This window comes from Macrosteles quadrilineatus, unplaced genomic scaffold (assembly GCF_028750875.1).
Source record: "Macrosteles quadrilineatus isolate MER2022 unplaced genomic scaffold, UCM_ALF_1.0 Scaffold_19__1_contigs__length_3004403, whole genome shotgun sequence".
Taxonomy (NCBI): Eukaryota; Metazoa; Arthropoda; class Insecta; order Hemiptera; family Cicadellidae; genus Macrosteles; species Macrosteles quadrilineatus.
Window position 1 is genome coordinate 2,447,896 of NW_026542612.1, and position 27,951 is coordinate 2,475,846.

The following is a 27,951-nucleotide window of genomic DNA, read 5'->3' on the forward strand; positions in this document are numbered from 1 at the left end:
GAAAATATAAAGTAAATAACGTCTTCAAATTGAAAACAAAAATTAACTGAAGCAAATTGTAGTTGCATTCGTTGAGTATTTTTTTTTTAACTATACCGACGCCATCGATTTTCTTAAATGATCCTGAAACTCGACTGAGGAAAATTATCTAGAGGAATTATTTACAAGCTCAAAGCAAAGATAGGGTAGTTGCGAATGATACATTGGGAGGCCGGCGTGCATTTACCCACATAAGAACTATTGACTTGGTCTCTGAAGTCAATACAGACATCACCTCACTCATCTCACCTACACACATCAACAAACGCGAATGCAATGCATGATTTGTCGTTTGCTTTAACCTTTAGCTGAGCAAGTCTACAAGCTAAGCTGGATATCAGCAAAAAATAACAAAGGTGACTACAGTATTTGATACTTTGGCAAATCTTTGATTATTCTTACCGTGAACCCGCAGCAGGTAAAAAAATCCTTGGAAGCATGATACATGGACGAATGTCAGGGTTGGTACAGTGTTAAGGAATGAAGAATTGTAATAGACTGATGTACCTTCTAAATAGAAACTAGGTTAATAGTTTTCAAAGTTACGTTAAATTAGCATTATGTAGAGTTTTACTCATAGATAAAACAGTAACAACAGCTACGAAAACAGTAATGAAAACTTCCTACGTTTTATATTGCAAGATACATTAATACAAATAATTTATACTACTGCAAGAGAGTACAGTATTACAGTATAAATACTGTTGGTTGTTGTAGGCTTAAGCAATTATTTGAAGATTCCCAAGGCAGGTCCAGGAGACAAAGCGTACACCACGAATAGCCTTTCAAATGCCAGATTGATCACAAAAGCCAAGACGTTCTATCAATCAACAGACGATCTGCATATGAAAGGGAGGGAGCGCTGTGAATCGGTGTCTGGCAGCGCTGGCTGCATTGTGAACCAGTCCACCAGTGCCTGTTAGTGCTAGCGCTAGCCGGTAAACGTTCCATCAAAGGATAAGTGAATGCATTTGTATCTGTTTGGCGGTATTTGTTAGATTGCATTCGTTTAGCTCTTAACACTAACTAAATTGTCAAACACTGTAACTGTATTCACCTTTAAGTGAACAATGACGGGCTAAAAGGTGGTATTGGTTTTACAATGGTTACAATGGAACAAGTGTTTGGATTTTAATTTTTGTCGATCTCTGGTCAATAATTTCCTGAATCCCTAACCCTAACCTCAATCTTGTACTGCTTAGACAAACGTAATTATATCTTCCTACTGCGTATCATAAAAATAATAACGGAAAAACATTACGAGTGGATACATTTGAATAACAATAGATTGTTGAGACATCCACTAGCAAAGATATTAAAAACAGGTAGCGGCTAAACAGTGAAAGCAGTCGCTAACCGGCATCGCGGAGAGAGTGTAAAAAATGCTATCGGGTTTTGCGTGACGGACAAATTTCACGGCTACTTCGTAACACTTTGTCGTTAAACACCTGGCCAGAAGCTGAGTTACAGCTGATCTGCAGAAATTGGCAGTCGGACACTTTACAGAAGGCAAGCAGATGATTTACAGGGTTCAGATCAGCCTAGCTTTGAGACTGAATATCTAAATGGATACTGACTTGCTAGCGAAAAAGTCTCATCTTAAAACGATTGCTGTGTGGTATAAGCTGTCCATCCAGAAAACGTGGACTGTCACCAGGAAATTGCAAACAGAGTTGAGATTAAGTGTGAGGGATTCAAACATCAGTTGAAGGCAACAAATGAAATTAAGTATAACGAATTAATAATTCAGAAAGGGAATGTGCAGTAGATAATATTTCACACCAGAACGTAGTCTAGTTGAACACCTGGTCGGAAGCAGAGTTGGCAGCTGATCGTTTAGTCAGCTGATATACAGCAACCAGATGGTTTATTTACTATTAATTGGCCGGCAAGACCGACGTAACCTCTTTAGTCCTTAGTCTTTAGTCTTTAGACCTCATCTAGTCTTTAGTGTAGCGATTTCTCAGACTGGGAATAAACATCGCATTTGTTGTTCACCTGTGCAATCACTAGTTTGTAGGTGTAATCGTTCTTATGTATATTAATTGATCCTTGCATTAATCCTCCGTAATGAAGGCGTCGTATTAGAGAAGGTAGAATGTCATGTAATTATCAATGGATTTTTAACACGGTAAACTGAATATATAAAGACACACAATGATATTATAAAGACGAATTTTATAAAGATTATATTATAAAGACGTGACGAATTTTGCAAAATTTCCCTTCTAAAAAAACAAGTACATTTTATAAGAGTTTCGTCGGTATGTTATCATATTCGTTCCGACGAAGTTGTTAACTGAATCCTTTAAAAATTATTTAAACATTGAAAAAATTCGTTGTTCAATCAATTCGAATCGTAAACACAAACTCGATGATCGATTTTCAAACACGCTCTGAAATGTAAACGAGAATGAGATTGTTTCCGGTTTCCAGAATCGTCCGGCAATCACTGCACTTTATAACTGACTGTAATCTGGTTAACTCCAACTGATTGCAAGACTTGACTCTTGAACATTCAATAATCAGTTAATACCAAAATTAAACTGTGATCCATATTACAACTCAATGATTTAACTTGTTTGCAACAGCTCAACGCAGCGTGGCCGAGGTCCTCCAGGGCGATGGTAATGGAACTGCCAATCACGTGGGTTTTTGCATCGCCTGGGCCAATCAGCGAGCGGCTTGCAGCCCCATTAGGCTTTGTTCTCGTGGACTAATGGTAATGCTTGTCAGACACTGACCACCAGTGAGGCTGTCTTACGTTGGATGAATCATAAAATATTTCTACATTCTGCAGTGACGTGTGAACATTATCAAATACTGAATTATGTGTACTAGGACATACTAGACCCAACAGAATTTGTAGTTCAAACTGTTCGTAAATTCACTGTAACTGACACAAAAGTAAGAGGTATTGTCTCAATAAGTTAAATGTGGAACGAATAAAAATATATCTTAGGTCAACCCTTAAAATTTGAAATGTAAACATGTAAACCCGCACTAAATGAAACCTCACGTTAAGGTAAATTTTAAAAGAAGTATAACAGAGAAGACACCATAACCCAGCACAAAATACCCTCTTCAATTCAAATCAAATCAATTAAATCAATTTAAGATGGGGCCGCCCTGTGTGCTTATTTCAGCCCAAATATGAGTGCAGGATGAGTGACAATGCAAATCACGAACATTGTACAGGCTACGATAGATGCACTCTTGAAACTTTTTAGGGGTATTTCTGGTGAACTCAAACCAAGTGTACAATGAAAGGACAAAAATTCTCTTTTATCGAATCTTAGTCCGTAGGATATGGCCGCGACGTTGAACTGGTGAAAATACTGGCCAAACTTTTCGCTCCATCCTTCGTTCAAGCTACAATTCAGTGGAATAGTTGCTGCAACGCATGCAAACCGTTGTCCAGTAATGTCACCAGCCCACACGCTCCACCTTGTGTCGTTGCACACAATACACATGTGCGCTGTGCTCAGAGTTGTTCAATCACACATTTATCTGCGCACAATGTGAGCGTGTGGAAAGATCTCAAAGACCAAGATTCGGCAGTATACTTCACAGTGGAAGCCACTATACTTGAAAGTTGAAGCCGAGTAAACATATTAATAGAAATCTCTTTTGTTGTCAGCTACACATTTTCCAACCACCCCCAAAGTTGGAGAGTTTCAGGCCCAAATACACTTTTTCAAATTCAAACCCCCATAGACAGTTGACAACCAGAGGCTAGACATACCAGTCGGGTCTCGATGTCGATGTCCAGGCAGTCGGCAGGTCGTTTCTTGCGGTGTTGGCCCAGGACGGGAGTGACGCTGAAGTACTTGGAGCAGCGCGCGCCGTCGCGACGGTAACGGTCCAGAGCTCGCATCACGGTGACGGGGGTCGGCGCTGCGGCGTCGTACAGGCGTCGGACCGGCGACGGCCGTGTGTCGGCCGTGAACAGGCTCCTGGCTAGAGGCTGGACTGCGCCCCAGTGGTCCGTCCTCGCAGAGAACTCCGACAAGTCACTCTCAGCTGCAACATAACAGAGAGAGATGTCAGACTATTATAACTCTATACAGGGTTAGTTGGCATGGATATCCTATGTACTAGAGAAGTCCTCGTGTGTGTCTATATTATCTTCTAATGGGTGTCTAGTCTTTAGTAAACACGTATGGGAAGGGAAATAGTAAAAGTACCTGCTAGCACAAGAAGGAAAATGCAGCATTGAGAGATATATTGCTTTATTGAGCAAGACATGTGGAATTTGGCGCAGAAATATAACATCAGAAATATTGGTGTGCATATTGAAACGACTGTATTAATAAGTCTAAGTATAATATATGAACTGTATCATTTATGTTCATATATAACATGTTTTTAATTCAAATGAGTGCCGTATAGTACACACAATAATTCGATATCGAATATCTTAATCAGGTGTGGGTTGGCATGATATCCCGTACTCCATCATGTATAGGTAACATAATTCGACCACTAAGCAAGGAAACAATATAAACAAATGAGTAGCCTATCACACTGACGTGGCACAAGCACTCGACACATAACGGTAGGCTTTGTCCAGTTACGTGTGTGAGGCGTGGGCAATGCAAGGACAGCGTGAGTGGGCGACGTGCCGCATTGTCTATTGTCACTCAACACTGAAGAGTCCTCAAAACTGTCATGAATAATATTCACATCAAGGTATCTGAAGTTTTGTTTAATTTTCATTCTTACTTTCTACCCATATACGTTGTATATGGGGTGGCCCACCTTTCGCCCCCCCCCCTGTACCCAAACAAGTGGTTTTCGAACTTATGTATGTGTGTACGGTACTATTCCATGGTAAATCCAGACTTTTTTATATTCAATGTCAATTTTCCTATAACATTTAAAAATAAGTTAGTATATATAGGATTTTATAAAAAACGGCTCAAGCGATGATCGTTAAAATGCATTATGTTATGGTACTTTCAACTGTAAACCAAATGGTATAACCCCCCCCCCGGCTGTAAAAATTACAGCTCAAAAACTATTGCACTTTTTTGTGATTTTACCCATAACATGCCATAGTTACTCCCACCGCTAACCCATTGTGAGGGTTGTTTACAAGCTAACGGGAGAAGGTTGTACGTGTTAGTTTGCTGGTAACGTCTGTTTAACAATAACATGAACGTTATATGTTTTCCAACACTATAATAGTAATTTGTGTATGGAAACTGTCCAAACTTTGGTTTCGTTACTATCTAACATCGACCTTTTATTATTTTGTTGATAACACAACAACAAACGTCATCTAGGTCCTTCGGATTTGTAGGTTTGAACGAATCGATTTGTTTTACCACCAGGATGGATGATTCGTGCAAATTAACGTCCTATCCTTCAGTCCCCATTGGTTTGACCTGACCTCCAAAACAGAAATATGCTGTGGTTTGAGACAATGGCCTCCCGGTTTACTTTGCAATGCTCGCGAGTCAAGATAATTGCCACTTCTCCGCGTAGTCTGACCGCTCATTAACTCGTCCGTCGGTCGTGTAGAGGTCGAGCGACGAGAGTTACGTTACGTTACATCACATGACGTCACGCACACAGCACGCGTCACACTTGACCGTAACATACTCGTCCGTCGGTCGTGTAGAGGCCGAGCGTTACGAGAGTTACGTTACGTTACATCGCATGACGTCACGCACACAGCACGCGTCACACTTGACCGTACCGTAACATACTCGTCACTCTGTCGATGGTAATTCGACATTGCTAAACCTCTCGAGCGGTATGGCTTTGATTTGACACAATAATTCAAATGTGTCCTCCATACGGACATGCCGACTGTACAGTAATTATTTAATTGAGAGGATGCGGAAACGTGCGAAACAATGGGAACGGAAGTGATGCTTCCACAGGAAGAGAAGTCCCGTACCTGCACAACTAACTCACATTGGTGATAATGTACAATGTACCATGGCACCGTGTATGCGTGTTTTCCCATGTACCAATAGATCACCATAAAATACAAATATTGTAAACATATGTAGAAAGCTTTTATAGAGAAATTAGAGTATTTACCTATTATTCTATTACTTGTGGAAAATAGTTAAACATTGTTAAAACAAAATAGTAAAATAATGAATGATAACTGACAGTTATACTGTTATACTGTTCTATGAAATGGCGACCATACATAGTAGGTATTTTAAGCCAAGTATGAATGGGGATGAGTGTAGGATGAGTGACGCGATCTTGTAGTCTTGTTAGTGACTAACGCCTCTTTCACACGAAGCGGCGCGCGCCGTACGGCGTCCGCCGCGCGGCGCTGCGCCGGACAAGCGTGTGTCTTCACACTAGTACGGTTTCGTGCGGCGCGCGCCGTACGGCACTCCTATTTATTTATTGTTTTCTGTTCAGTTGTGGCTTTTAAATGAATACTCCACTTAAAAGTTCAAATTAAATGAATAGGATAATTTTAAATATAATAAACTAGTGCACCTGTTGCTCAAATTTGAGCAATTGCAAAATATTAAAGGAGTTTTTTTACGAATAACTGTCACTATTTCCGTTGACGTGTGAGAGTCAACTCAAAGATAATGTAACCAATCACTCCACTCCAGTTATCGAAACTGGAAACGAACTCACTCTGAAAACGAACGCTCACTCCACTCCATCTACCGAAACTGAAAACGAAAACTCTTGTGTGTATCATGTGTGTACTATGAACAGCTGTAATTAATACAAATTATTCGTCCGTTTAACCATAGTAAGGAGTATGTTTTATCTATGGTTAAACTAAATAAAATCTTGTCTTCATAAGATATACATTGGGATTTTGTTGGCCTGAGGGGCAAAGCCCGAGGACTTTTACTACAGGAATTGGTGAAAGGGGGCGTGTACACAACAAATACTTAAACGGAGGAGTAGTATTTCGTAGAAATCACCTTCACGTATTATATATAAGTATTCGTCATATCTGAAAATATTTTATTCTGGAAGTTAAAAAAAATGTTTCATTACGTATAAATTACTAAATTATTAATTTAATACTAAATATTCTCCTCTAGTTATAAAAGGAAAATTTTTGTTTTAATACTTTAAGTTGGTCGATATGCATGGGATTAACATAACAATGTATGTTTTGTAATAACTTTAAATATATTGTTTTCCGATACAACGATATATAAACTGTTGCACCCTCTTGGTCAGGTAGTTTGCCTAAAATGAGACAGCGTAGGGGTTGGGCCGTGCGGCGCGCGCCGCACCGTGTGAAAGCTCCCATAAGAACCAATGCACCTTCACCGAGTTGTCCGGCGTGGACGCCGCGCGGCGCTGTCATCCGGCTCAAGGTGCATCCGGCGGTAACTCGCGCGCCGTGCGGCGAATTCGCCGCGCGGCGCGCGCCGGACATAGTGTGAAAGGACTCATATACTCCCATAGCCCTACGCCGGATCCGGCGGGCGCCGCACGGCGCGCGCCGCGTCGTGTGAAAGAGGCGTAAGGCCGGGGCCACACTCATCTTATCTCGCTGAATTTTTTCCACGGGCGTTACCCGTAGGTTTGAGAGATACATTACGGTATATGGGGCAGGCCACACTAGAGTAAAAACGTCCGTGAACGCGTTTGTCAGTCTCACTGGTTTTACCAGCGAGACTGACAAACGGAATTGCACGTGTATTCTCTACTAACATCCCACGGGCGTTGCACGTAAAACTAGTCGCGGGGCATTGCGGCTTATGGGAGTGAACACACTCATCTTATCTCGCTGAACTTTTTCCACGGACGCTTCTAGTTTTAACCTGTACAGAGAGCGTGGAAGGGGGGGGAGTGCGTATCACGGACACGGACGATTTTTATTGCCAGTGTGGCATGCTCTATCAGTCTCACTGGTTTGCCCGAAAAACCTATCTCGTAAGACAAGTGTGGCCACGGGCAAACTGTTTCACGTGCGTCGCACGTGAAAACGGAAAAAAACAGTCTCGCTGGTCGAAAATTACAAGTGTGGCCCCGGCCTAAGGCCGACATTCCTTAGACACAGCTGTTAATTATGAACATCAAAGCCATTGTAAAGAACGCGACAGTGCCGTAAACTGCGTGTGTTTTGTGGTACAACCATTTAGAATGCGTGTTATAGTTTATTGACTATAATGCACTAGCCACAAGCGTAAAAATATACATATATATAGATATAGATAGATATTAGGGTTATTAAAGTGTAGAAATAGGTAATAAAATTAGGGTTTACGAGGTGAAAGTCAGAGATACCAATTACTGTACTACATTCATACATACTGACTAGCACTTGTTTAGCGCTCTTTCTTATTACTACATACACAGTATTAATTACCAGGAGAGATAAGAATATCATGGCCTTGGGTCCACAGTCTAAGGGCAGTCAACCCTTGTAGATTTGAGAGGTAGATTTTTTAAATTGTTTTAAGCGACAGTGTTCGGAAGACTTTTCATGACTTCGGATACCAATTCACGAAAGCGGCTTTTCGCTTTCTTGTTAAATAATGTTTAAATCGGTTACAACTAGTGTACAACTTGAAACCACGTGTGAATGACATAGTCATTACACGTTCTCAAACCATTCGTTATAAATAAATAAACGGCTACGGTAAGCTACTTAGTACTTAAGGTTGGTAGTGAAATTATTAGCTAACTAGCTGAGGATTTGACACTTCAGATCGTCTGCGATGCGGTTTATAATTAGCTTCCACACAACGGATGATTGTGCTAAACCCCTCCGTCCCACCATTGCCACCAATCCGATTGTTTCTTGACGCCTATTGTAAGGCCCGAGCCTGAAACGATTGAATAGTTTTAATTGGAGCAATTACAATGATCTTTATTGTTCCGACTTGAAACAATAGTGTATCAATTTAGATTCATTTTTACCAAACGATATTATAAATTAGTTAACACTTTTTAAGTGTTAAAATTATTTAAATTTAGAGTAGTCTAGTATTTTGCCATCAAAATCTTTGTTTGGTAATGTGTACAAGTGTGCAACAGAACAAATTGTTGATAGTTAAAACACGTTTGATTATGACAAGTATTGAAGCTGTGAATACGAATCACATACGAATCCACTGATTTGTAAATACTAAGTGAATCATAATGATTTGGGAAAACATACCTGGCTTCAGGTACCACAAAAGTAATGTCATAAATTTAAGTAACCCAATCCAGCTAGTTGGAAAGTTTATCACGAATAAACTGAAAGTGTTGTAACGTTTTAAGTTTTATGGTCCCTCATTTCGGACGTAGAACTGATCACTCTACTGAAAATTAATACCCTAGCGTCAGCGCGCACGCTTAGGCCGATAATTCCCATAGAACTTGGATACTGCTTTTCCCGCCAGAATCATTATGCATAGAAAATGACAAACGCCAAACCTCTATTCATTCACTTGAGCTACCGACCTTATCTGCCTCACTCAACCTTTGTACTCTGCAAGTGGTTACTGGATTCTACGAGCTTCACATCGTCTGGCCTACGTTACTGTTCCAGTGTAGTTGAGTCATCGTCGACGACAGATCGCCATATTGCTTCATTCTACTGAATTTACCCTCGTCTCTGCTAGAGGATTTTTGCACTTGTTTGGTGTGAAGAGGTAAGGCAGATCGCATTAAATTATACTTTTAATCAACTGGTAATCAGCCAATTAGTTCAAAACTAGTTCTGTCTAAAATTTAAAATGTTGCTTAAGGTAAAACAGTAGCCTATTATGCCTGCCCGGTTCCTGCAAATGTAGTTTTGTCATCGTAAATTTGACCTTGTACTGTACTTTTGTAAATTAATTGTAACTTGTAAATTTGAATCAATTGTATATTCTTGTGTTTTGTCCGTTGTTAATGAATCGTGTGTAGTAAATCGCTAATATTTTGAGAAACTTCATGTTCATGTAAAGTAACCTGTTAGGAATTGAATTTTCATGTAATAATGTTTTGTACAATTGTAGACGCAATATTCTGAACTATAATGTGATTTTATCTTAACTGTCCTAATTGATGCAAATTAGTAGGCAAGTAAAATAGTATTTCGGAACCAATTACCTTGTAGACAACTGTTCGTATTTTATTTATTACTGTGTAAAATATTCAAATCAGCTGATCGTTCGTAATACTTAATATTCAAAACTGTGGCTATTATTGTTTCAAATATTAATTATAATTGTTGATTTTATTCTTACAGCGTAATAAAGGGTGTTGTTTATAACTTGTGTAAAGGTAAAGATTTTATTTATATGTTATGTTTAATGTAAAGAAATTGCCTTTGTCAGATATATAGCTTATTAATATTCTGCTGATTTTGCAATTCAAGACGTTATTTAATTCAAGACGATCACTATGAACCAAAGTCAATCTGGTTAGGCATAATTTTGTTATCTTAGGATAACTGTAAATATTCATTTCAGATGTAAACAAACTTAGATAACTGGTTGCTAGATTCATTCGTCGTTTTATTTGTTTTAAACTTGTATATTTCCAAACAAAACTGGTTTTATAGTATTGCTGTTATCAAATATTTATTCATGATGAATTTTATAGATGTTATTCACTTTTATGTTGTTCAAATATTCAATAGTTCGAATGACTAAATTTTGTCTGATTATGGCATAGTACTATTCATGTAGGAATTTTATAGGGTTTTCTGTATTGGCTGTCTCGACTGAATCTCTACGTACTGCCGTCTACCTACTGCTAACTACTGTTGCCGCACTTCCCTGTCTCTCTCTCTCTGGGTGTGATACTACTGGGTTGCCGCACCACGGCCATTGTTGTGCACCGGACGGCCGGACGGTCCTGGAATTCCCGGCTCACACGGACGCATTCCTACGTCACTACCTCCAGATACCGATAAGTGATAGAAATAGTTTTGTATTTCTGGTTGAGCTCAATCTAGACATTTTAACTGGACTTGGACATTCATTTAAATTTTGGTTTCGACTGAATTATATTTGTATATACCTACTTCAAGAGTTTTGTGGCCAATCTCCTAGGAACTTGGACTTTCAGCGTGTGATAGAGATTCTCCATCTACACTCCAATTGAATATATATATATATACCTATTTATCTTGTTCGTACATAATTCTTGTATATTTATATTTTGTATATTTCTGTGTATTAATATGTTTTCCAGCACGGTGGCCACCTGCAGTTCATTGTGATTATTATTGAATTTGTGTTTGTTTAAACTGATCTTTTATTGAATTTAATATTGAGGGTAAAAATAACTGGTTTTGAACTTATCTATTATTGAATCTGGATAATAAGAGGAAACTCACTTGCTTTAGTAAAATCTACTATTAAATTTGAATATCAAGGGTTATATATAACTTGTTGAACTTAGGTATAAGATTTGTTTGAATTTAGATTATCCTAGAATATTAACTCAAGGTTGAGTAACTAGCTCTCTGGTGTTTTCTAGGGCCAAATTGTTTGAATTTATTGAAAAAAAAAGGGTAATAAAAGTAGATTTATACTTTCAATTGTGTTCAAGTTATTGTAGTCCAGAGTTTTCAGCCTAGAGTACGTAATTCAAAACATAATCTTTTAAATTTTAAATTAAAGTTTATTAATAATTATTTGGTTTTGAGCCAGGCAGGGGTAATAACTTTCAATACTCATTTTAGTTGATAATATCGAGATTTTTATCAAATATTTTGCTATCTGCCTTACTGTGTGTTGCTTCGGGTGGGTTTGTTCCCCGTCACGGCCCTGAAGAATTACCCAGAACGGGGTGGCGCCCTAAAACATCAATTTATTTTAACAAGTACCACGGCTGGGCAGATATTGAAATTATTGTTTGGAACTTCAGCTCACCCCACCCTTCTCCCTGAGTAATAGCCGGACACTTCTGCTTTTTGGGGCTGCAGTGTCAACGTTAAAAAGTCAACATTGTGATACCGAATGATGTAAGGTTTCGCTACATGTCTTGGGTTTCAATCTAAACGTGTAACTTAAAAAGTGAAAATAAAATAATTTGATACCTTACCAAATTGATGTGATGCAGCTTTTGAATAGAATTATGTATAATAATTTACATAACTATTCTTTTGCGCAAGTTTAAGTATTTCTCGTAACAAGGAAAGATAGCATAACTAAGTTATTCTACATCCTGGGAGGGAAGGAAATCAGTTACTCTTACTTTCAACTAATTTACGAGTGGTTTCTAAAGACTGAGGGCGGAGGACAGGCAAGTTTGGGCACTATGAGCACTATGGGCACTTATCTCACTCCCTGATATACTGTTATGACCCACGCCCGGGGATGGGCATCATAACTGCACTACAGATTGATGGCTCAATAAATCAACGAATCCTGCGCCACTTCCGGACACTGCCACACTAATTGATAATATCTGATTTGTCCACAGGGGTTTGTTGTGTGTGTCGCCGGTCACCGCGAGACCGTAGCATAGATCTTGGTCTAATTAGAACATGATTCGAGATTCAATGTATCTGTCTCAGGGAAGTGTCAAGATGAATATAAAATAAATCTTTCAACTTCAAACTGTGGTTTGTTTCTCTGTCACTAATTTTCGGCATTTATATTGTCTTCTCAAATTCAAATGCGAGTTAAATATATTGCCATCTTATCGCATTGCTATTAAACTGCACAATTTATATGAGTATCAGCCAAAGTTATATCTAAACTATATATACTTCTAAGTCTACTGTTCAATAAAACGTTATAACTATGTACACTCTACAGTACATAATACAGAGATATTATCTCCAAGGTTTTCCAAGCAATATCTGTATTCTAGTCCATCTCTTGATGGCTATGAGATAAACTGCGAAATATACTGCAGAATACAGTATTTACAAATGTTAATATTTAAGTACATCTAGTGGTTTACACTATTTTACTGTATTACAGTATCTCATAGACATAGAACGACGTCACCTCTAACTTTCCGTGTAAAGTACGGAGAGTACTTGGCAAACGGTCGTCATTGCACAGTAACATTAGACCAACGAGATAATTTGTATCGTTCCCTTATACACAAAAACGTCAACAAGAGCTTTCAAGAGGGCATACAAAATAGAATAATCATTACTCTGAAATGCATCATCGAGAAGAATATTATTTTGAATATCCGCCGACACTCGACGTGGAATCCTTATCTTTGGCACCCTGTGTAGTGTGAAGTACCCAAGTGTAAAGTTAGATGGCGCAGACTGCAGCTTGTGTCGCAGAGGTATTGGTATAACCTTGTTTATGTCAGTAGTAAAGCTACGGTGGCGACCCCATCCAAAGATCGAATGTTGTTTTCGCGTACACGTATACTATTTTTTAACTTCTATATTATGTAGTTCTATTATGTAGTTCTATGTAGTTATGTTCTCACATAGCCATTCAAAAAATGTGTCTGAACTGAATACTAAATTTTGTACCAAATGCTCTGACATATTAGTAATGGAAATATCATACGGTGAGCGACAACGCGATATCCCATTAAACTTAAACAATGCCACTAGTGTAAAATAAAGCTTGTACAATTTGAATGGCATACAAGTAACCGACTGTTTATTGTTCTAGTGCCAATGACAGAGCAGCAGATTGGTAGCGGCACGGCGCTTTGACGTCTGTACAATAATTGACACCTCAGTGGCAAGTGGCGGCCACAACACAACCGTGAGAACTAACAACATTCTACATTCACTAGGTCATTCTTTAGAGTAGGATATACACAACTGTACCATTCAAAACAATTTGAAATGTATAATATGTAGGCCTATGCGTCCGTTAATTTAAATGAGAAAACAATCAAACGCAGGATTATATGAAGGGTATGAATATGTACATTGGACGTCAAATTTACCAGAGAATTCGGGATAAAGAATGCATTTGATAATTCTAAACATATTGCATATTTACAGTACTTATTCTTATACTTTTGAATAACCTTTCAAAATAGTAAAATATAATTTTTGGAGACATTTCTTTAATAGAAGACAACTCAATTGATGTATGTTAATAAAAAAAACATTGATAATAGTAAAAGATTACATAGGTATTATCAAAATCTAACCAATTAACTCGTTTAGTACAGAAAGTAAAGTGAAAACCATGGAACAACTTTTACAACACAAGAAGTTTGATTTACATAAATGATAAATATTATCAGAGATTTTGAAGCTTGCTTGAATACTACTTAAAAATGTAATAAGTGTATGTTAATTATAATAAACACGAGTCCACGCGACTAGATGTAACATGATACTTCCCACATAATTCCCACATAAATTATACATTCAATGGTCCAAGCAAGTGATGATTACACGACATGACTGGTATTGTTTAGCCGAAGAAACGTATTTTGAAGTCACGAGGAGAACACGGCCCTGCTCTAGGGACTAAAGGACTAATGCACTTCTGATTTGAGACTCGGGTTCAAATCCTGCCAATGGCTTCTAGATATGAGATGATTCAATGACAGTGGGTTTGAGCACACGTGGTAGGTTCACCAATCAGGTAAAATCATTTACGTCTCTAAGACAATGGTAACTGCCCAGGAATATAAGATCTCCTCCAATAAAATCTATTGGCCTAATATTATCTACATACAATGCATACATTTGGAATATGTCTAGCTGGAGAGTTGCTGAACTACAATCGTAAGTTTTTTTACTCAAATCGAGCAATAATGACTGATGTGTAGAAGGTGAACAACGTACAACAGAGGAGATTGTTTACGACATGGCGGCGGCGGCGAACTTGGAGAACCGACCCAGAGATGAAGTCACACGCCTACACACTCCGGGCCATTCTTTGCTGCCCACACACTTCACACAGCCACCTGTATAGTATTTTATACTTGTTTCAAACATAATACTATATCTCAATAATATTATGATGAGGAGGGGTCGATCCAAGGGATAGAGCACGCAGCTTCGGTCCCGTGGCCCGTATTAAAATCCCACTGTAATATTTTGGGTATGTGACACTTTACGTTACATGCAATAGCTGTAGAATATTCAATAGCCCCGAGGTCTACCTATCTAAAAACAGATGGAAGTCTCCAGCGATTTTTTTTCATCAGAGAACTCCTTCAAGACGAAAAACTAATACGAGAAAAAAGCTTGTTTAACAATTGTTAGTTGAGTTCTATAACAAGGCCATATTGTAGGCTACATTAAAAATTCAAGCGAACTTTAAAAGAATCAAAATAGTGCAAGATGGAGCTCACTACTAGTACTGAGCTCCACTAGTAGGTGGTATTGGTTTTCAGTTGTGGAATCTTTGAACAATCGTAAATCAGTCAAGAAAAGCTGCTAAAACCCGACAAAGTTACGTCAAAATAATAGAAATATTATACAGAACAAAATATGTTTTAAGGAACACTGATCTATCAGCATCAAAATATATTGAGCAAAAAAATGTGATTTTACCATTGGGAACACAACAAGGGGTCAAGGTTATTATTAAACAAGAACTGCTGATTGTTAAATATTCTTGTCATAAACTGACCGATATTTCAGAAGCTTATGCAAAAGACGCCGCTCGCCGTCCTACGCACGGTCCACTACTTTTTAATTTCCTTTGACCCTCTCCGAAAATCGTAAACCGAGCCCAGGGACAATAAATGCATCATGTTTTACGGGCAGTAAAAGTCACCCCGGACAATTAAAAGAGCGCCCGGTCATAGGGTGTTACTGTTGGGGTTCGGGGTTGAGGTCTTACAGCTTATGACGGGATGAACTTTCCATTGTGCAAGATTAAATCTAATATTATTTGGATGGATTATACTATGGATCTTTGTAATACAGTGGTTATAATGTGATTGGGAAGGATCTTCTATAATATATAATATGGTAAAGACCTTGTTCAGGATGTTCACTGTTCTGTAGAAGAAGGGCAAGGAACTGTATAATGCAGGAGTGATTTTCGTAATGACTCCACACAAGCAAAATGAGAATCTAGCAATGCAAGTCATGCAATAATTGTATGTTAATATTTATATAATTATTTATTTACCTGGTTATTAGTTAAACTAATTTACCAACCGTGTTTTTCTTGCAGTAATTGTATTTTGGAAATGTATTTTTTGGATGTACCCCTTGAGGGAAAAATCAATAAAGAATGATGATGATGATGATGATGAGAATCTAGTCTAGCTCTATGTTGCTGGCTAGACGTGATTCTGTTATCTACCCCGAATGTTTTTATTATTTTTGGCCGATAGAAGTCTCCAATGTCAATCCACTTATAACATGAAAAGTATAACACAATTAAAGAACTCTAGTGATGTATTCTTTGTAAGCAATACAGCAGTTATATTGATTTATTATTTACAAAATTAAATGTCATCTTTGATTTTAGAAAAGAAAATCCACGTACCATTTCAAGTCTGAATGATGAGACAATGATGTTTTTGAGCACATGTTTTAATAAACAGCTGTGTTAAATGTGAAATGATATCAATGGCGCAAACACACATCAGATGTAGTACCAGGAGATATGCATTCTTAAATCAACGCTTGCATGTACAGGAGATGTAATGATGTAATCAATTTTAGGTGGAGTTAAACATCAAAAAATGCATACGCTCTAGTTTTGCTGTAACACTTAACTGTAACACACAAGACATTAAAAATATTCTGCAATTGTCACGTTTGCATTTCTTCACATTAAGTTATATATTCAACCTAGTTCCTACGGAATGCATTTGGTCGTCGGAATTGTAAATAAGGTATATTATACTTGGTATTCAGAGAGTAAATTCTACTTGATACAATATTCAGTATTGCAGTACAGAAAACAGCGAGTATCTATATGAGCTAGGTTTGCATGACAGTTCATCATTCGTCATCTGCTGACATGACACTGACATTGTTGCTAACGAACAGCTGATTGTTACAACAGCTGATTGTCACACGGTGCAGACGACGCGTCGCGACCTGCCACGGTTCTTGAACCTGCTGCGGAGTCGACGGTGGCGACGAGAGCGGAATGTTTAAAGAGAGGCCGCAAGATTATAAACGAGTTTTGATGTTTTCTCAGAGAGCCTAACAGATAAAGAGGGGAAACACTACAGAGAAATACGGAGAGATTAATGGATTCGTCAACCTGCGCCGATACTCGACTAAACGGCTATATGATAAGACAGTCATTTATTTTGTTTGCATTGAGACAAAGTGATTACAACGCCATAGTCAGTTAACTGTGTTTCCAGATTCCCGATCAACTGTTTTTGTTGATTTGTTTGAATGGTTTTTAACTGTGTGCAGTAATAGCTTCATCGTGTATTAACTGTTCCACAGGACGGCGCAGATTTATGAAACATTAAGATGCATAGTTTATGACCCTTAACTGATGAGAACTGGCTGCAGGCCTTCCTCGGGGCATGCCCTGCAATTATCATTCGCAAAAGAGATGGTTTAATGTCTTGTAAAGAGAATCGTTATATTGACATTATCGCAATTACCTTAAATTTTGAAATGTGTATAAAACGCACATTTAAAAAACACACATATTATCAGATAACAATGTTTGCGATAATTCACAACACGTAGATTAAATGCACAAATATGGCTGATGCTATCTCCAGTCCTTTAACAGAAGTGGCCTTTACATAGGAATTATCAAGAGGCAAAAAAACTAATTAGGAAAGTAGGGAGGTTATCTATGTATGGTGGGTGGTATGGAAGTTCCTGAAGCACCGCCTCAAAAGTAATATAAAAAAGCGTATTAGTGTCGTTTTTTTTAAATATTTTTCATCAATACGTAATGACTAATTATGTATAGCTCATCATTTTACCACAAACATTTAGTAATTCAAAATTATCTCTATCACATATTACTTATTCCAACTTAGTCATCCATTTGTTAAAAATCTTACCGATAAAAATACAATATTGCAGTTCCTAGTGTCGTATGAGAAAGCGTAAGCTGGGGAGTTCCACCAAACTATTAGCGGTTGGTGCCTCGGCAAGGACCGTTAAGTGAAACCTGTGTGTGTGTGTGTCCGTTAAGCTCAGCTATTTCCCACCAACCCTTATTTAGACTTGTACCATTTTAAGTATATATAACTGAAATTAGTCTTAGTGTAAACATTATAAAAATGGGAATAAAATTAAATTAACACGGCCAATCTATTGAGAACTAAGATTTACTTGATATACCATTTCCATGCTTATATTGTAAGAATATGAGTAGAAGAATTCCTTAACAAAACTATATAGCTATGTTTTAGGTTCACCTTATCAAAAAATCTCTTTTACGAATTGAAAAAAGTGATTTAAGTTTATCCTACTTACATTCTTGATCTGATTAATAAAGACTTAGCTATGAAAAAAGTATTTATCCAAGCAAGCTTACAGGTGTGTAAACTAATGAACATTGTAGAATGTAGTTACTTACTATTTATACATACTTGAATCCATAAAAACTAACATTGCTTGGTTTAAAATCGATTGGTACTTATTATTATAATAATTGTATAGCTATGTTTTATAGGCCACTTGAGTACGCTTCTCATATCATAAGCAAGTTTCATTATTTGCTTACACCAAACGATTAAAACCATCCGACTACTTGCTAGTTTCTGACAAATTTTGTATATTGCTTATAATTTAAAGCAGCGTAAAGCCAAACTAAAACGTACTACTACATCTTGCCAGTCCGTTTTAAGCAATGTGTTTATCGAGAAGTTTTAAAAATATTTTGAAAATTGTAATCAAAATATCGAAAGGTAAACGTAGTTTTGTTACAGAGGTTATAGCTAATCTATTAGGTAAATGTTTGATGATTTATGTACTATTTTAAACCCCTATAAGTCTAGATATCTCTTTTGGGATCCTTGGGAAGCCCTAAAAGTTCGACTTGGGTCCATATACATAGCGTGGGAGAGAAATAAAAAAAAAGAATTACTTCAAAGCTGGAAATCTAAACCAGTTAAGGAGATGTGAAACAAACCCCTAGGCATTATAAACGGTAGCCTATTACTGTTGTTAAAATACTTGTCAAGGTAAATATGTTTTAAATAGATTTGTTTTTAACATTGAGAGGAGTTTGAGGGTGAGAGATGATTTGTGGAATATCCTGTTGTGACGTTAACTTTCACCGCCTATATAAAGACCTACCCCTTGGCTAGTGTGTCATACCGCACTGGAACTCTCACCCTTAGTTGACAACTGTCAGTACGCGTCAACACTCCAGTCATCTTTACTTTCTCATCAGTGTCTGATAAGGTACGTTCTAATATTTATTATAATAGTCTTTGCATAGTTACAAAATAATAATTGACATCAAGTTAGTGTTTATGTTTAAAAATTCTATTTTCATAATTTACAATAAGTTTAAAAATGGTTACAATAAACATGTAAATGAGTTTATGCTATAGAAGTTTGGGGCTTTGACTTTTGGTGTTGATAGCCCAATCAGGTTAAATAAGCCTATTAATATAATTTTAAACATATTTATACGTGCTAATATAAATAATCAATCATTGATCTCTCATAGCATGTAATACTTAAGCTTTTAAGTCCGTGCCTTAAGCTTTTGATGTAACACAGACATTAAATTAGTGTCTAGTTACCTTAAAGCTTATATTATTTATTACAATAACTCGCATCTGCAATGGTCCTTGAAATCGAAAAGCAACTCAATTCAAAGCTAACAAATGTTAAATTCAAATAATTAAGTATTGAAGTTTTGCCATAGCCTCTTATGGGGCTTCAGTTACATTATTGTTATAGTTCCCTTAATGTGGATTTTTCTTTTAAAGTACAGTATAAGTTATATATAATATAAACTTTGCTGGTGGTAAAAAAAATTTAGAATATGTTATACTGTATTACCTACTTGTAATATTTCATTTTGTATAGATGGCATTCCTGTGCAGTATTTGTGAAGCTAGTTTTTCACTGAAGAAGAGTTTGAACCGCCACGTACGTGATGTTCATGGAGATGGTGAAAGGTTTGGTTGTGCAGAATGCGGTAAACATTATTCTACAAAGAATAATCTTCAGCGCCATATCATTGAACACTCAAGTAAGAACATTTTTTTAAGTTTTAGTGAGTGATAATAATAGATTTTTACCAAACAAAGCAATAGAATGGGATGGCTATAAAACTACTATGTAAAAATAGCTTGAAACAATTTAACGAGAATTTCCTATTGTGTTATTAACTATGTATTAATATTTGTTCTTGATATTAAAAACGTAACGTGTATTAATTGTGTTACAATTGTTCAGCATTGTATTTGAGAAATCAATTCACGTCATATAAATACTAAATTGTTTAAAACTGTTAGTTAACAAATTCCCCTAAAATTTCAATTACTTAAAATATATATTTAGACTTATAAAATAAAATAAAAATGCTGATAAATAAAAATGCTGATAAATAAAAATGCTGATAAATAAAAATGCTGATAAATATATATATATATATTTCAAATCATAAACTATAGATTCAATTTGATGCTTATATTGAAAAAAAAACCTGATTAGTTTCAAATATCTGCGTGAAGATTTTTTTTTACAATTTTCGTTTTTTTCTTTTATAAATTCGGGTAAAATCCTTTTTCCAGAGCGCCCAAGGTTGGATGTTGATGGTGAAGCTGCTGTACCCGGTCCATCACGGCCTGAATCTTCACCGCCACAACCCCCAGCATCGGATTCAACTGATGCTCAATCGCTGCCGCAGAAAGATGCGTCGAAGCGATTCAAATGCTCAAGCTGTGACAAATCGTACGCCCATCGATTCCTCCTCACACGCCATATGAAGAAACACGATCCATCTTGTAAGTACCCTATCTTATTTGTAAAAAGTATTGAAAAAACATTCAATAATATAGGGACAAAAGTTTACCGTGCTAAAATCAGATATGTTTCATAAACGATCTTTAAAGCAATGCCCTAATTATGGAAAATATCAATAAATAAAATATTTCCTTTCCTAAAAACAAATGTTGTGTCTTGAGCACTTTTACTAAACTCATTCATTCGTAAAAAGTGTATTGAACGTTAATCAAATTTATTTATATATAACATTTAAACATTGTAGAAGTTGGAATTGTATGGTATGAGGCAAGTTTGATTCTTGTTATGTTTTGTATAAAAACGTACTTTCAAAGTTGTAACAAATTGTTATCTTTCATTGTTAATCATAATTATAGAGTAGGTTTATTTTTCTTATCTTTATAAAAGTGCAATGAAAGTTTAAAATGGGTTTCTTTTGTTTTTCTTAGATATTTGTGATATTTTAAGCAAAATGGCAAATGATGCAGGTGATTAGAGTTTTTCCAGTTTATTAAAAAGAAAAGATGTGGGGTTGATCCTTATGACTCAAACATTGAGCATAATTTATACAACACATGTCTTCACTTTTCCAGCCTCTGTAAGCTGTGAACACTGCGCAGCAACCTTCACTCGGAAGTCTAAGCTCATAGAACACATCAACTTCTCCTGTCCCACCATGAAGGAGAGGAATGCAGCGCAGTCGACTACGTCGCAGCTGCCTACCACCTCCAACGGTGGGGACGATGATGTAGCTGGCTTCAGGGTGACCGAGTCGGCCTTCCAGTCACGGCTTCGAACGTACGAGCTAAAGAAGTCGTTGTACAGCAGTAAGTTCACGATGCAGCTGTTCTTAACTTTTATTTTTGAACATCTGGTCACCCTGCTGGCTAAGATCCTTGAGATGTATGATAGTGTTAAGATAAATGTATTCATGGAATGTGAATTTGAAAATGTCAAAGGGGAGACATGCTTGCGCAACTTCAAAACTGTGTTCACTCCTCTCCTGCAGGCTACAGATATAGAACAGTTCTGTTCCAACATGTTTGCCAAACTCATCCATGAAAAGGAAGAGTTGGTCATGAAGGGATCAGGCTGGGCTTTTCTGCGAGTCACTAAATTCGAAGTTAGGGTAAATCGTTACGTTCCGCTCAGGGGAGGATCGGGTTACATACCACTACCGAAAAGGTTTAAAGGTGTTGTCAACACCCGAAACCTGGACGATAGATGTTTTTTCTTTGCAATTTTGGCAAAATTTGTGACTAGCAGAGACGCTAGAGATCCTAATAGCTACCCGCGAGAATTGGCAGATAAGTACAATTGGCAATGTGTTGATTTCCCGGTGAAACTAAAAGATATCCACGTCTTCGAAAAAGTTAACAATATTTCTATCAATGTATTTGGTTTGGATAAGGATGGTGCTGTGTATCCGCTGAAAGTGTGTGATGCACCTTTAGAAGATCACAGAGACCTTTTGCTTCTAACCAACAAAGATCAAAAATCCCATTATGTGTACATCAAAGATTTTAATTCATTAGTACATAGCCAGCTGACCAAAGACTGTAGACAAATATTTAGCTGTAAGAAATGTTTCGCATTTTTTCAGGACACTAACAATAAGCTAGGTATAAGTCCACAGGAGAGATTAGTTGAACATGAACGTTACTGTAGCTTTAAGACACCGTTAAGACTTGACCTTTCTGAAGACTCCACTATCTCCTTCCAACATCCTGAGCGGTCCCAAAAACAGCGTTTTGTGATTTATGCTGATTTTGAGACGTACATGCAACCCAACGATCCACTGAGTGACAACCCCATCACTCATAACCATGTCCCATACTCATACTGCTACCTCATCAAAGATTCACAGGAGGTATTCACTGAAATCCGCCGTTACAGAGGTCCCGATGCAGCCAAAGAATTTGTCAAGTCTGTGAGACAAGATGCGCTGCGTATCGGTGATATTCTGTATGGTGACAGGCACATGACCCCACAACTATCCCCTGACCAAGAACGCGCCTTTCAAGCCGCCACTACCTGCCACATCTGTGGCAAAGCTTTCTCGGACAGTGATAAAAAGGTTAGGGATCACATGCACTCCACCCCATATACGTACCGAGGCGCAGCCCACAACTCGTGCAACCTTAAGTTCCACGAGCAAAACACCATCAATGTTTACTTCCATAACCTAAGTGGTTATGATGGTCACTTCATTATACCTGAACTGGACGCTTTCCCAGGTGAAATTTCCGTAATACCCACTTCTGAGGAAAAGTACATCAGTTTTACTAAATATCTCCCATTCAAGAAGGCTGTACGAGGTGTACTTAAGCTTCGTTTCCTGGACACATTAAGGTTTCTACCCTGTAGTCTTTCAAAGTTGGCCGAATCCCTTCCAAAAGATTCCCTCAAGGAGACCAGGAAACAGTTCCCTGTAGATGAGCAGTTTGACCTGCTTACTCGAAAGGGCGTTTTCCCATACGATCATGTTACTTCTCTTTCTACCCTAGACGAGCCCCAGTTACCAGAAAAAGTCCAATTTTACAGTAGGCTTTCTCTTGAGCACATCTCAGATTCTGACTACGCTCATGCTCAGAGAGTATGGCGTACGTTTAACATTAGAGACCTCGGTCAATACAGTGATTTGTACATGCTCACTGATGTCCTGCTGCTCACAGACATCTTTGAGAACTTCAGGGAGACAAGCTTGAGAACGCACAAGCTGGACCCTGCCCATTATTTGACCCTTCCAAGCTTCAGTTGGGAGTGCATGTTAAAGCATACAGGCGTTGTCCTGGAGACCCTTCAAGACCATGACATGTACCTCTTCTATGAAAAAAGTATTAGGGGCGGAATTTCGCAGGTTTGTAAGAGACGATCTGTGGCCAACAACAAGCACTGCGAAGGTTATGATCAGTCCTTACCATCGAAGTATATTACATACTTAGATGCAAATAATTTGTATGGATGGTCCATGTCACAAAACCTACCAACAGGCGGCTTCAGTTGGCTTAGCCGTGAAGAAATTGACAATCTAGATGTGGTGAATGTGTCTGATGATTCAGAAGTCGGCTACTCCTTGGAAGTCGACTTGGAATACCCACCCTCCCTTCATGACGCTCACAGAGACCTACCATTCCTCTGTGAGAGGAAAGCCCCTCCTGGTGGAAAAATGCCCAAACTCCTGACAACCCTTGAAGACAAGACTAACTATATCCTACACTACCGATCCCTGAAACAATCCCTCCAACACGGACTGAAACTGACTAAAATACATAGGGTAATCAAGTTCAACCAATCTCCCTGGCTTAAGTCGTACATTGAGCTCAACACGGACCTACGTAAACAGGCTAAAAATGATTTTGAGAAAGATTTGTTCAAGTACTTCAATAATTCAATTTTTGGTAAAACCATGGAATCCTATCGAAAAAGGATGGATTTCAGGATTGTGTCTGATGCGAGAAAGTTGGAAAAATGTATTGCAAAGCCTAACTATCTGCACAGTACAATCTTTACAGATTCAATGGCCGGATGTCACTTTTCAAAAACTAATATTGTGCTTGAAAAGCCTATTTACGTAGGTTCGTCCATCCTAGATTTAAGTAAGGAGCTCATGTACTCATTTTACTATGACGTTCTAGTTAGGCATTTTGGGGCAGAGAATGTGAAGCTCTTGTACATGGACACAGACTCTTTTGTGTTGGAAATCTTCACAGAGGACCTGTACGAGAGTTTCCGTTCTCTGATGGAGCACTTGGATACGAGTGGGCTGCCCAGGGACAACCCCTCGTACAGCCCCATCAATGCTAAAGTTATCGGCAAGATGAAAGATGAGATGAACGGTATGTTCATTCTCGAATTTCTCGGTGTCCGTACAAAAGTGTACTGTATAGTACCACAGGAGGGCCAATCCATAAAAAAATGTAAAGGTATAACTAGGGCAGTTGTAAAGAACAAACTGAGAGCTGATCATTATAGAAACTGTATACAGGAAAATGACGATTATTATACGATAAACACAACGTTCCGATCGTCAAAACATAACATTCATACAAGAAGTGAAAACAAGCTCACCCTTAGCGTGTATGATGGGAAGAGACATTTGTCCGCTGATGGGGTGAACACAATACCCCATGGCCACTTCACCATACCGCAGGGTGCAGCTGTTGACGTGGATATCTTTTAGATAAGCATGTCTCCCCGTATTAGTTATAGTTTTTCTAGATCGGATTGGCCCCTCCACATTTATTTCTAGTCTTAACACTCTAGTCACTATGTTAAGAAAATATTTTATTTATTTGTATATAGTTGTTTAAACTATGTATAGTCGTTTAAACTGTAAATATTTGTAAATATTCTGAGCTTTTAACATACAAAATATGTTTTTGTTTTCAATTTTTCATGCAGAATATTTGTAACACTTTTAATTTAAACTTTTCTTTTACTATCAACTGTATTCTTTTTGTTTATATTTCAACTAAATTGTTAAAAGAAAATAAATTTTAACTTAATGGAAAAATCATTATCAATTTTGTATTTAATACTGTATGATATTCTACTGTATAATATTCTACTGTATAATATTCTACTGTGTAATATTCTACTTAATATTGTATGATATAAACTTTGGTTTGGAAAGAATAAAACCTTTGTTATTTGCAATACATACTTGTTTTTATTTACAATCCTTTATAACAATAGTCAAACAGGTTACATACATGGAAATCATTTTGATTGACATTTGTTGAAAACTGGGATACATAGTCTTGCATTGAATAGCCTTGTGACCTAAAATACAAATATGTTAAACAGTAATGTCCACAAACTGGAGAAAATTCACCTTGCAGCATATTGTGATTAAAGTGGTACTGCCAACAGTTTCTTCTTATAAAGTTCACATGATCAGGAACAGTTGGTGGTTGTCCATAGCTGTCAAAGTATTCCAGTCTTTGGTGTTTATCCAGATAAATTGCGATCCAGTGAGTACCTCTCTTGGTGTGCGGGTCAGTGTTGACTACAAACGCTGTTGAGGGTGTAATCCTAATGGGTAAACAGTCTGATGGGAATACACCAACATTTTGAATTGGCAGCTTCTTTAAGGGTGTTTGGTCAAAAATTTGATGTCATATTTTTTGTTATTGTTCAATTGTACTAAAAATTAGAGATACAAATATATAAGAAAAAATTATTTATTTTGAATACTAAGCGAGATATGGAGCTTGAAAGTAGTAAATTTTTAATCTTTGGTACCAGTTCACAGGGAGAATGGGTAATGCGATCCTCACCAAAATTTGCATTCAGGTGTGGAAAAATAAGATAATAATCACTAGCTATTTAAAATTAAAAATTTTTTTTAAAAATTTATTTTTTATTTTTTATAAATTTTTAAAAAAATTAAAAAAAAATTTTTAAAAAATTTAAAAATAGCTGTTTGTTTTTGGGAAAAATGTATCTGCATGTTGAAATAAAAAAAAAATGTGATATGTTAACTCGTTTGGGCTGTGAATTCGTACCTTTGATGCCTTGCGCTGTCGGAGCACTACTCGTTGAGAGTGTGTACACTAACACCGGGGCTCTAGAATACAACGATAATTGTATTCTTTCAATGTTAAAGGATGTTAATAATTACGTGATGTTAAAGTATTCTAAAGCCCCGGTGTTAGTGTACAAACTCTCAACGAGTAGTGCTCCGACAGCGCAAGGCATCAAAGGTACGAATTCACAGCCCAAACGAGTTAACATATCACATTTTTTTTATTCCAACATACAGATACATTTTTCCCAAAAACAAACAGCTATTTTTAAATTTTTTAAAATTTTTTATAATTTTTTAAAAAAATTATAAAAAATAAAAAATAAAGTTTTTAAAAAATTTTTAATTTTAAATAGCTAGTGATTATTATCTTATTTTTCCACACCTGAATGCAAATTTTGGTGAGAATCGCATTACCCATTCTCCCTGTGAACTGGTACCAAAGATTAAAAATTTACTACTTTCAAGCTCCATATCTCGCTTAATATTCAAAATAAAATTTTTTTTCTTATATATTTGTATCTCTAATTTTTAGTACAATTGAACAATAACAAAAAATCAGACATGAAAATTTGCGACCAAACACCCTTAAACACCACTCCACTTGTAAGGAGTTCATTTTTGTGTAAGCAAATGCCACTTTCTTAAGTTTACACAGTTTGACAGTGCACACTTGTGATAACTATCACGATGATTGTTACATCTTAAACTGTCTGATGCAAACAAACTGTTGAGCACATCAAGTGACTGAGTGTGTAAACATTCCAAATCAATAACTGTACAACAAAGTGGTAAAATGTTTTTAATAAACTCTGCCTTCTCTCTTCCTTTCACAAGCACAAACATAGATGAAGTAAGTGAAATTTTTAGTTTTTCCAGCAATATATGGTACGGGATGTCACCATTATCCCAGTCAAGGCCATGGTAGTATTTCGTAACCCAATAACTTTCTCTTAGCTTATCTGCTGTCAACAGCCTGCGGGCAAACGGTGGACAAACAATATGATGAAATAATAAACTTCCCGTGTCTAAATTTATAGCAGCAACTTCCTTGATTATGTAACCTCCATCGTTATTCTTGAAACATTGAATGTCCAAAACAACACTATTCTTACGATCCATCTCAGCAAACTGTAGGCGTATTACTGACATACCACAAAACATGGTGTTTGTATTTAACTCCCATAGTCAACAGTTACATTTCTATTTTTGTCAATTTCAATGATGTTGTCAAACTCTGCGTAAACGATGCAATTGATGGTTTCGGTTAGAGCTTCGGAGAATCCAAGTTCGATCCTTAAACTACCATGTCGAATGAGGTTCCAGTGAGTGGTGGCGTTAGCTGATAAGTCCGGTGTTAGGTCAAATGCCATCAAACAGTTGCCTTGAGAGTAATCACTGCGAGTAATGCTGTTACCCATGTTTAGAAAGTGTATTCCAGTCCCACTGAACAATGTGTGATAGGCCATAACAGACAATTCCTTATTCTCGGAGTACTCTGGTTGCAGTGGCTTGGAGGGTATCTGGACTCCATCAACGTAGAGTGAGAAGAAGTTCACCTTGTAGGATTGGAAATTAAATGGGTTTGATTTGAAATCACCGTTAAATGCTTTGTTGCTCACTAAACCAACAATTATTC

At 37.2% G+C, this 27,951-nt stretch overlaps 1 protein-coding gene across 1 annotated transcript in view; it reads right to left on the bottom strand.

The window, feature by feature from the left end:
• LOC129005321 (mucin-2-like) overlaps window positions 1–27,951 on the bottom strand; it is a 169,337-nt gene that overhangs the window by 42,797 nt on the left and 98,589 nt on the right. The window contains exon 2 of the mRNA XM_054434178.1: window positions 3,785–4,062. Within this exon, the coding sequence (XP_054290153.1) occupies window positions 3,785–4,062 (278 nt within the window). The remainder of the gene's footprint in view (window positions 1–3,784; window positions 4,063–27,951) is intronic.